This window comes from Pelmatolapia mariae, linkage group LG14, assembly GCF_036321145.2.
Source record: "Pelmatolapia mariae isolate MD_Pm_ZW linkage group LG14, Pm_UMD_F_2, whole genome shotgun sequence".
Taxonomy (NCBI): Eukaryota; Metazoa; Chordata; class Actinopteri; order Cichliformes; family Cichlidae; genus Pelmatolapia; species Pelmatolapia mariae.
The window spans coordinates 37,367,812-37,380,015 of NC_086239.1; the positions used below are offsets into that span (position 1 = coordinate 37,367,812).

At 40.7% G+C, this 12,204-nt stretch overlaps 1 protein-coding gene across 2 annotated transcripts; it reads left to right on the top strand.

Annotated features, from left to right (window-relative positions):
- The first annotated feature begins 902 nt into the window (after window positions 1-902).
- Window positions 903-9,490, top strand: LOC134641153 (ras-related protein ORAB-1-like). Of its 2 annotated transcripts, none has more exons than XM_063493403.1 (6): window positions 903-919; window positions 5,887-5,959; window positions 6,033-6,128; window positions 6,258-6,353; window positions 6,449-6,580; window positions 9,263-9,490. In XM_063493403.1, exons 1-6 carry the CDS (start codon window positions 903-905, stop codon window positions 9,488-9,490), a joined length of 642 nt encoding a protein of 213 aa, XP_063349473.1. The 2 variants fall into 2 exon arrangements, with proteins under 2 accessions (XP_063349473.1, XP_063349474.1); XM_063493404.1 differs by lacking the exon at window positions 903-919 and adding an exon at window positions 4,329-4,342.
- Window positions 9,491-12,204: the final 2,714 nt, after the last annotated feature.

Sequence of the window (12,204 nt, forward strand, 5' to 3'; positions counted from 1 at the left end):
TCTGGCTCAAGACACATACACCCATACACACTCATTTTGTCAGTTTTTTGCACGTCAGTCTGCATGTTGACCACGTCAGTTGTTCCAGACAGCTATCGGTACTCTTTCTGTTCATGTTTGTAACTCAACAGCTGAGAAAATGAACATACAAAGCAAAGTGTAAAAAACACTCCTGGTGGGTTTTCCCTCTTATAAAAAGTCATTTGTAATTCTTACGCAGATTTCAGAAATGGCACAAAGTAACAGTGGCAGGTTAACTGCCAACATGTTCTCATCACAGAGTTTAAATAGTGCACTTCTGTCAGAAGCTGCTGCTGTCACAGAAACTTTGAAAAAGGTGTCCTTGGCGTCACTGCCGCGAGTCGATATTAAGCCCTGGTTGTGTTCGATACTGCGGTCACTGCTTGCACAAACTAAATTGCAAACTCAGCATAAAGATTTAGACTCAAGCTTGAGGCAAGTTTGACTCGCTTTAGTAGTTTCCTGATTGATGGAAGAATTGCAAGGCCATTAAATTATCATGAACCTTCTTGTTTTACCAAACAGCAGCATTTAACACCCTGAGAATAAGAATTATCCAGCCATGTTGGCTTTTAACATGTGCCACAGGTCAAAGCACAGTCTTGGATTTTAATAAGTAAACCTTTGTGGCGGTCTCTTCATTTCTTGGTTTGGTGACGTTTTGGCTTTGACTCCAGCGATGAGAATTTTAACAGTTTTGTGTGACTGACTTGGCCGACATTCTTGTTGTCACATCTTCTGTAGGAGTTGTAACTTAAGCTCTGCCAGACATAATATTTCAGGGTGAATTTTAGTTTTGTTGTGTAAAATGAAAGTTTTACATTAGTGCTGATTTTGAATGCAGGATAGAGATCCCAGACTAGCTTTCATAGACTAAAAACATGAGTAAATACAGTTTGTTTTGCACCCCCACCCAAAGTTTCGCCTCTCCTCTCCATCACTTTGTTTTCAAAGATTTCCCTTTCTTCTTCTTACTTGTCTCACGTTCCCACCCTTCCCCTTGCTTTCTAACCCTCCTTCTTTGTTATTTTCTTTCTCTCTTTATTTCTTCTTTTTCTCTTGGACCCTTCCCCCAGTTTTCCCACCTCGGTGCTCCATCGGGAGCACCACAAAGCCTGAGCTGCCGTAGCAACCACCGCGCCACCGCCTCTGCCCCGGCAACAGGCCGTCGTCAGGGCTGCTGACCCTTGACCCCATCACAGCTGCTCACCCATCGCATATCCCTGGCTCTCTGCTCGCTCCCGTGACCAGGGGGTCACACACTATATCACTTTCACCAAAAAAACAGGACAAGACAAGAGAGGAGAGGAAAGGAGAGACGAGGAGATGAAGCAAGGACACAAGGAGAGAGGAGGTAAGGTGACCAGAAGAAAAACAGAGAAGAGTGAAGATTAAGAGTAGACATAGAAGGAAAACAAACTAAAAGAATCAAAGATATTAAATTAAATGAAGAAAGCAAAAGATGACAACCTTAATACATGTTAGGTGGAGATAAAAGAGGAGCAGAGGAAAAAAGAGATGAGGCAACACGATGAGAGGACAGCAAAAGGAATAAGAGACCATCTTATGGTGGAACACACACCAGCCCTGATGCTGATGCTCTGTCTCATCGCACTCCTCTGTCATCACCTTCTCTCACCACTCATGTCAGTTACAAATCTGTAAAGTTTCATGACTGCTGTCTTGCAGTGTTGTGATGCTATCATGTTGATATATCTGTCCACATACAGACAGACAGACAGACAGACAGACACAGACACATCTTCTAAAGTACTCTGAACCTCTTTAGATGCTCCTGCTATAGCAAGCAACAGCAGGCCCCTGTTTGCCATTAAGACATTCACCAAAGAACAAAAGCACAAGGTGAAACCAAATGTATCTATTCTGTTGAAGGTTGTAACAAAAAACAAAGATTAGAGAAGACAGAGTGAAGAGAAGACATAAGGCACAGCGGAAGGAAATGAAAAGAGGAGGGGACATATGAGGAATGAAAAGGAAAGAGAAACAAGAAATCCAAGGATCAGGAGGGAAATGAAAAACAGTGAAGTGCTACTCGTGTGTAAATCGACTTTGGGTTTCTTGGCGGTAGACAAAAATAAGTTCAATTATTGTTATTATAAAGAGGACTGTAAGAAAAGAATAGGCATGATGAAAGGAAAGTGAGATTAGAGATAACTAAAAACTGATGATGAGCAGAAATAAAAGTAGAGAAGAAACCAACAGGAGAGGGGCGAGGAAATGAGAACATGAGAAAAAGGAAAGCAGGAGCTGAAAGACTAAGAGGTTTACTTGGGTTAAAGACATAACATTTATGGATCTATCAAGCATTATGTGAAAGTTCAATTTATAAAACATTATAGAAACACAGTTTAATCCTCTAAACTTTCGCCTCTTTTTGAATTTATAACTCTACTGGTTCTATAAAGTGCTTACATCTCTCATTCATATTCATGAGCATGGCACACAAATGGTGACAGATTAGGCATTCACCTACCATTTATGGTACTGAGTTTGTGTCTGTCAGTATTTGTCTGTGCAGAGAGTAATGAACCCACGGTGGTGTGTAGTCCTCCAAAAAACCCAGCGCAGCATGGATGATGCTGTGTGTAGGCTAGATGCTGATTGGTTGAAAAGTGGGCTGGAACAGGAAAAGGGATGACAGGAAAAATTCCCCCAACTGGAAGAAATATCAGAGAGCTGCCCTGCACAGACGACTGATGGAGCCAGGTTCAGCCGGGCACATCTAATAACATCATGTGTTTCCAGGAGTGAGGATGTGTCTGAAGCAGACTCCATTCCCCTGTGTGCCACACGAGGAAAGAAAACTGGTTACACCTCACACATTTTAGGCCTCTTTTTTCCTTTTTGGCAAAAGAAAATTAAAAAATAATCCAAATCACTCGTATCGTCCACCCTCTGCCATCACATACATGTCACAAAGGACATGTTTAGACTATCTCTTGAAATGACTCCTGACAGTCAGGAGTTTGGAGGAGAATTAGAGGACAACATACTGTATCATGTGAGTCATGGTCACCCCATATATATTTAATATTTAAGCTAAGAACCATTGTTGTTGTTCTCTGATAACAAATTCGTTTGAACTGTTGTCTTGGACAGTATAAAGATGTTGTGGTTAGCACTGTTGCCTCACAGGAAAAAGGTCTGGGGCCTTTCTGTGTGGAGTCTGCATGTTCTCACCAAGTCTGTGTGGTTTCTCTCCGGGTACTCTGGCTTCCTCCCAGAGTCCAAGACATGCATGGGATGAGGTTAATTGGTAATTCTGTTCAGGGTGTACCCTCCCTCTTGCCCTCTGACAGCTGGGATAGGCACAGGCACCCCCACAACTCTGAATTGGATAAGTGGAAGAAGATGGATGGATGGACTACATTAGCAAAGACTCCTTAACAGAAATGAACCCTGTAAAGCATCTCTGTGCCTCTGAGGACAGCTGCCATGTTGCTTTTGGCTGTCTTTGGTTGGTTTCAGTAGAACTTCTTCTTGTTTGTTTGAGAAGCTCAGAGCTGCAGTTGGTACAGGAGTCACTGTCACTTTGATTCATAATGAGTGCAGAGCAGAGGCACAGTTTCATGCAGCTCACCACAGCAACACAGCACAGTGGAAACAGCAAAGAAACCAGCTGAACGTTGAGACTTAAAAGTGGGTAAAAATGAATTTGCTACAGGACTGTGTAGATGTATTTATGTCTGTGTGTGTGTATACATGTTTAGACATCTTTGTGAGGACAGAAAATTGGAATGTTACTATACTTGTGGGGACAAAATGCCTGTCCCCACAAGTTTGAAGGCATTTTTCACACTCAAAATGTGGTTTTGGTGTCAGGGTTACAGTTAGGTTATGGTTAGGTTTAGGCTCAGCGTTAGGATTAGGCATTCATTTTTGATGGTTAGAGAAAGCGGCTAGGGAAAGCATTATGTCAATTAGATGTCCTCACTAAGATATGAAAACAAGTGTGTGTGTGTGTGTGTGTGTGTGTGTGTGTGTGTGTGTGTGTGTGTGTGTGTGTGTGTGTGTGTGTGTGTGTGTGTGTGTGTGTGTGTGTACCTTGGTTTTAGGTGCTGTCCTCAGTGTAACCTGAACTGGGCTTTATTAATAAATAATGCATCTGAACCAGTCAGCTCATCAGTCAGCTTTTGAGGCAGGCAGTTCTGGCTTATTCTGCCATTTGCCCTCCAAAGGGAACGAAACAGACGCAGCATCAGAGATTATCTGTCTGTTTTCAGACTCAGGATTCAGTTTCAGGTGTTTCTGTTTTTGTTGCGTCAACTGGGCCGACCTCGTTGATCATGAATCCTGAATAGTAAGTGTTGTTTCTTTCTCTGTGCAGTGCATTACCGAGATGAAATGATCAGCTTGTAATAAAATGACACCTGGCCTCTTTAACACTGGCTGCTGACATGGAAAGTTAGGAGAAAATTTAAGCATGTGTAACATGCCCGACCCTTGTTTTTAACCTTTGTTTTGTAACTAGAGAGCAGTCGTATCAGACGTATGTCATTCTAAAGAGACATACAAGCCATTTTTATTGCTGAGGTGTCTAATTTGAGCTTATCAGTAAATTGTAAGTTGTGATGAACTAATGTTTTAGGTCCGTCCATAGATTTGCTGCATGTTTCTATCAATTTGTAGAAAAAATGCAAAAAGAGTAGATAATTGGAGGCATTCAGTTGCAGGTAATCTGCAATGGCTCACTAGGCCTCTGTGGCAGATGGGTATTGTTTAGTGGTGCTCAACAGAACAAAGACAAATTGTAACTTCTCGCAGACAAGTGTGCTACAGAAGAAACCATACACAGAAAGACATTTGATCCCAGGTTAGAGTTTGCGTCTGTGACTTATGTGTCCATAAACTATGTAATGCAGCAGCTAACCACTTTGGTTTAATGCTACTCATTCAGAAATACAACACAATAATTTGCATCCATCTAGTATTACCAGCTGCTTTATTGCCAGCTTTGAGAAACAGCAGATGGTTTTGTTGTAATAATATCAACAACCTGGTTCCAGGAGGGCACGGTTTAAGCTGTAGCTCCAAATTCTTACATGAAAATAAAACTGAATGGAAAACTGTGTAGTGTGGATGGTTTTATTCACAGTCTATCAGAAAGCTTGCTTATTATTTATTAATTTGTATCTTTAATGGGTAAAAGTTAGACATTTAAAAAAAGGAGCACAAAAGGATCAAATGTTTCTTGGTGACAACGAAGTTGTAACCTGTGATTACACAAAATGACATTACTGGTGAAACATTGTTTCAGTATCTAAAACTAGTGACTGTGATAAACCATCCCTGATGAGCTAACGTCTGTCCAAGGTTCACACTTTCATTTGATTTGTGGTTCGAGCACTTCAAGCACCCTTTTTGCCCTTTTTTGTGTCTTGATAACTTTTTCACCTGTAAGTTTTTCCACAGTTACTTTGGTGCTTCCACTGAGTGAAAAACTGCAAGTCTTACAAGCAAACAGCACAAATGATTTTGCAGCCTTCACACTGTGCACTCGATATTTAGTTCATATGAAAGCAAAAAACAAAAATCTTCCAAATTTAGAGCGCAAAACATTCAAAATATCAGATCAACCCTTGATTTTTGTCATAGGTGTAATAAAATCTGGTTGCAAGTGTGCCACCCTCTGCATTTGTTAAATTCATGTCAGCATTCAGAGCTGTATTTGATGTGTGTTATTTGCTAGCTGGCTTTCAACATTTGAATTATGCAGCTTTTTATGGCATTACATCATTTACATCTGAGATGGAACCTCTGTAGTGGCTCATTCAGTTATAGGACATTTATTTAATTTATTGCTTTAGTGATGCTAGTTTAATGCATGTCTTCCTTTCTTCCCAGTGACTACTTGTTCAAGCTTCTTCTCATCGGTGACTCTGGAGTTGGAAAGTCATGCCTGCTGCTGCGCTTTGCGGTAAGACTGTGCACACGTATGCACACAAAGACACACTCACGTTCCCTTTTTAACACTTAACTGCTTGCTGCAGGATGACACCTACACCGAAAGCTACATCTCTACCATAGGGGTCGACTTCAAGATCAGGACCATTGACATGGATGGGAAAACTGTCAAGCTACAGATTGTAAGGAAACAGCGAATCGGTTTTGTGAGGAAACAACATTAAGTTGTTTTTCAAAGCATGAAAGTCTTAAAAAAATCTATGCAATGTTAGCCTCAGTGCTATTTTACCTGTGTGCGTATACTCCTTCAGTGGGACACAGCAGGTCAAGAGAGGTTTCGAACCATCACCTCCAGCTACTACAGAGGAGCTCACGGCATCATCATTGTGTATGATGTCACTGAGCAGGTCAGTGTGTGTGTCTTCATCATCATCTAAAAAGAAAAGCATTTGAACATGAACTCCAGACCTCCTGCTGCTTCGCTTTCTCTCTCTCTCCTCAGGAATCCTTTAACAATGTGAAGCAGTGGCTGGATGAAATAGATCGTTACGCCTGTGAAAACGTCTCCAGGCTGCTGGTGGGAAATAAGTCTGACCTCGTTAGTAAGAAAGTGGTGGATGTTGCCACTGCTCAGGTAACAGGCTACGTGCAGCGAAGAGGCTTAACTTCAAATACTTACAAATAACTTCACACCTGTGGTTTTATTAAACATCATAAAACTAAGTGGAAGCTTAAAATGGGAAATAACTTTTTTTTTTCTTTCCAAAATAATTGTAGACATGAGCACAGTGGTATTTTGACATCATCACATACTGGTATTTCTATCAGAAGGTTTTAGCATCGTGGACAAAGTGTCTGGCTTTGTGCTTAGACACACGTACTGTGGCAGCACTGGAGGCTGGAAGCAAGTAGTCCAGTTAGGAAGATCGACAATCATGCCTAATGTTTCAGTAACACTAAAACCGGATGACAACCTCACTGTGACTAGTAAGAATGGGTGGTTGCCCTGTGACTGTGTGGAAATTTTTCACATTCAGCGAATGATTGCAAACAGTTGCTGCGACCAGATGTTTGGCACTCAACCTCTAAACTTTAAACTGAAAGGCAATGACAGAGTCCACCTATAAAACTCACAGCGACTGCAATCACTCAGGCAGATTGTTGAAGGTTAGCAAAACATTACCACCTCATTTATAAATGCAAACAGGTTACTAACACGCTGAAGTTGCTTTGACTGAGTCTGCACCAATGAGCACAATTCATCTGGGACAACTCAGCTGGTTTCAAACTGGGTATTTTCTGGGTATACTCCTATCTAAAAGTGGGACTGCCTAGCACCTAAGTCATTTGGAGTTAGATTGCGGTGCCGCAGTAACTGTCATACAATCTGTGGAGGAATTCTTGAGACTCCTTTCTTAATCTTGGTGTCGCAGTAGCGGTAGAGCAGGTCATCTGCTAATCAGAAGATTGGTCCCAAAGATATTTGGCATGCTCCAGTTTGCATGCCAAATATCTACGGGCAAGGTATTACCTCTGATGGAGTCTCTCCGATGCATCCAATGGAGTATAAATGTGTGTGACTGTTAGATAGAAAGTGTTAACTTTGGAAAAGCATAGGAAAAAATGCTTGTATGAATAAGGCAAGTTGTATAAAGTGTGCACAGTTAGAGTAGGAAAGCTCTTTATAAGAACCAGTCCATTTATCAGATCTATGAGGTTCAGACTCAACTTTCAGTTTAAGTAGGTAATTTGTTAATCTGTCCATGTACAGCAACAGATTAGTGATTTTCACTAATTTATCACATGTAATCACCATATTATTACAAACATATTGCATATATTTGCCACCTTAACCCCGTTCAATTACAAACTGATACAGACTGGCCCTATCTTACTGACTCTAAGGACCAGAGTCGATTTGAGGGGAGCAACTGACTGTGAGTCAGTCAGAGGGACTTCAGCGTGTTAGTAACCTGTTCCAAATCTAGACTTGGACTATGAAGCAACCGTTTGAAAGGATAGGAGATTGCAACCTCATATATTTAAAAGTAGAATTGGAGGCAGAGCCTTCACCGTTCAGGCCCATCTTCTGTGTAACCAGCTCCCAGTTTGGATTTGGGAAACAGAAATCTTCTCTACTTTCAGGATTAAGTTTAAAACTTTCCTTTTTCATCAAGTAGTTAGGGCTGGATCAGGTGACCCTGAATCCTCCCTTAGTTACACTTAATAGGTCATGCTGCCGGAGGATTCCCATGATGCACTCAGTGTTTCTTCTTCACTGTGTTTACACATCACTCTGCATTTAATCATTAGTTATTATTAATCTCTGGCTTTGTCTTTTGTCCTGTCTTCATCCCCACACCCTCAGGTGTGCCAGAGGTTGCTTCTTGTTAAAAGGAAGTTTGTCCTTCATCCCTACGGTCTTTACCTTACAATAAAAAGCACCTTGAGGAGACTGCTGTTGTGATTTGGATTGAATTGGTAGTCAGGTCATTGACAGGGGCTTCTTCGGACCAGTGGGCATCTTGTACATACACCAGCAGCTTTGACAAACCGGCAGTATTTGAATGAAAACAGGCTCAGTGTTCTCAGTGCCAAATCTGGCCAGGCGTTCATCGACTTTGTAGCTTTCATGTCTAAATTCCTTTGAAAAGTACGAGATGTAAACTTTTTCCACCACGCTTATTTAGGGGGTGATCGTGGCTCAAGAGTTGGCAGTTCGTCTTGTAATCGAAAGGTTGCCGGTTTGAGCCCCGGCTCCGACAGTCTCAGTCGTTGTGTCCTTGGGCAAGACACTTCACCCGTTGCCTACTGGTGGTGGTCAGAGGGCCCGGTGGCGCCAGTGTCCAGCAGCCTCGCCTCTGTCAGTGCGCCCCAGGGCAGCTGTGGCTACTGAATGTAGTGTAAAGCGCTTTGGGGTCCATATTGACTAAGTGAAGTGCTATACAAATACAGGCCATTTATTTAATTTACCTTGGAATTGCTCGGCAGCACACTCTGAAGGAAAGTAAAAGAACAAAATATCCCATGAATAATGCAGATTCATTCATTATCATCCATCACTATAGTTTTAAACTTCCAAGAGTAAAAAGAACTAACTACAATATTTAAATGTTGACTCATCAATAATTCAAAAGTCTGATTAGGGTTCTTTTTCAGAATGACTACTCGATTCACTCTTAATCCAGGAGTACAAATTACATGTAATACTTTACTCTGGAATAGAATTTTAGAATTACAGTTGTTGCATTAAATGCTTTTAAACTGTGGTGTTTACACACTTGCTGCTTTTAATAAGACTTGACCCCATCCACAGGACCTGGCTTCGTCCCTGAAGATCCCGTTCTTGGAGACTAGTGCGAAGAGCTCTGATAACGTGGAGAGGGCGTTCCTTACCATGGCCTCTGAGATCCACAAACGTCTGGCCAGTGAAGGAGGAGGCATGGAGGGCGAGTCAGCAGAGGCCAGGACCGCTAAGATCAACAGTGCTCCCCTGTGGCTGGGAGGGGAAAAACAGACACAGGAGGCCAATAACTGCTGCTGAGGTGGAAACATAAGCACAAATATTTATTACTTGATGAGACAGATGTGTCATTTGAAAAAGACCCAGCTGTCTGATTTAAGGACTCATTAACTGTGTGTTACAGGCACACGTATTGGCATATTTTTGACATTTATGACTTTGGAAGAAAAACACATTTTTGACTTGACTATGATATATTTTTGAGCTTGGTACTTTTGAATGAGATAGAGGTTGACTTTTTTTCCTTTTACAATTATATTCATTTATTTTAAACAATGAGAAATGAACAACAAGAAAAAAATGGAAGTAAAACTAAATAAAAAGAAAACTATAGCACATTATAATAAACTATGACCAAACCATGACCATTTTTGACATGCAGAACTCAGAGCACTCAGCCAAAGGAACAAACAGGGTGGGGTCTATTCAAGTGTAGGTGACATGATTTGGAAATACAGAGAGGACCGCTCTCGTGAATAGCAATAGTTGAATGTTAATTAGCAGCCACACAGTCTGGGAAGAGTTTTAGCTTTCTTTAATTATCTGATATAAGCAACCTGAATGTATGATTTAAGTTTCTATAAATGCCTCAGACCTATTAACCAGTACTTGTTGTGTTTTGCTTGGTGTTTGTTTATGTCAATAAAGATATCTGAAGTTGGTCTTTTTTGCTGAAAATATAAAGAGATACTGAAATTCTTAAGATGATATTAAAAGAAAGCCTGATCCTGATCTGAACTAATCTTTAAATGAACTAATCTTGGTGGTTTGACTGAGACAGGAGATCAACCACTGAACATGAAAATGCACAAATATCATTAACATCCTTTTTCTTTTCCTCAAATTTTTAAAAGTCAGCTTCCATTCAAGTTGCATTGTGTGATGTCGGCACGCCAGTTTTTGGGTCAAGACTTCTTAATTTGGAACTCTCAGATGGATCCAAATACAGACATGGAGATCTGGACAATAAGAAAACGTCTGTAAATTCAGAATAGCAGTAAGGAGATTATCAGGATTTATTTTTATCACAATCTATCACACTTGTTGTTTTAGAACTTTCAAACATGCAGAAATGTCTGGGAGCCACTGATTTTAAATAAAATGTTCATATGGTAAATGCTAATTCATCTGGCATTTGACTTACTAGATTATTAAACCTTTTAAAACCTGAAAGATTCTTGAAGAACCTTAGCTTACTATCTAAAATCTGAAAATCACTGGACATCCTCAGGAGATATTGGCCTGACAAATATCCCTTTGTGATGTGAAGGGATTTCTCATGAAGGCCAGGCAACCTTAAATATGTTATATTAGTGTCATTTCAACATGAATTAATTTCCCCTCTTTGCTGTGACAACAGTATTATCGCAGTGTCACAATGACTCACTGAAGGCCGACTTCTTTGTAATCAACTGGACGTTGTTTTAGCAACAAGAAGCTTATGAAAGCTGCTGAGAGACTGAGAACTCAGCAACTTCAGCAACTCACCTACAATTTAAATAAACTTTGTTCTTGAAATGTAAAACAGATGGGAAATAAGACCATGTTTTAAATGTGTGAGCTTCATCTACACTATATGGTACTGGGTACCTACACCTACGCATTACCTACCTAGCTACCTACACATTATGCCAACAGTGTGAGCCTGTGCTCAGTTTGCGTGCTGATGTTAATGCTGGAGAAGGTTTAAAACTCTGCACATAGTGCATAAGTTACCAGCATTTAGCACAGTTTACACATCAGCACTTAGCGATCCCACTTTGTAGCCTTACATGATCTGTCACTTTGTGGCTAAGTTCCACTTTGAACTAATATCACTTACTGTCGATGGAGATCAGCACTCTTGAGTCAGTGAAATTCATCCTTTTACATTGTTTATGAAAGCAGACTGCATGGCTAGGTGCTGGATTTTATACACCTGATACAATGAGACAAGAAAATGCTGAATTCAAAGTTTAAGAAATGTGGACCAACACTTTTGTGAATATGGTGTGCAAGATGAAGACATGGGAGAGACAAAGGGACATTGTGGGATTTCAAAACAGCAACAAAAAGTCAGTCCTCTATCTTCCCAATTAAAAATGTCAAAGTGTTTCAAAGATTAGTTCTTTTAAGAACAAATTTCTTATGTGAAAATTAGTTTGAGAAATTTGGTCAAGCTGCATAAAACAATCTGTGGTGCAGACAGAGTATCATAGCCGTACAAATGTTAGGGAGAATATACAAAAATACTCTGGAGTAGAGGAGGATACACAACAATAATGAAACTATAGTGACTACATAGCTGATATACAAGCACATGTGTCAGTCCGATCCTTTCCGTACAGTCAGCAGTGAGTTCTGCACTGTCCTCAGCTTTGATATGAGGATTTAAAAGCAGTTTATTTTATGAAAAACTACAAAAACTACAACAGCTGGACTGCCTCAGACAGGCAAATGGAAACAGGATGAGGGGGCAGGACAGAAACTGGTAAGCAGTTATTTTTCCTTCCACTAGATGTCAGTGTTGCTCTGTATTTGTTTCCTACAAAGGTTGACAGCATCAGACTCATTCATGTATTTTGATCTCTTGTGTTTTATGTTTGCGCCCCTCCTCCCCTGCATCTCTCCCTACCTCTGAGTGTCTCCTTCATCTTTACATCTTTCACTCCCACTTGTCTAACCTTAGCCTACCTCTGTTCCTCCACCCCATCCTCATCCCCGACCTCTTGCTGCTTTTCCATCATTTCATATTC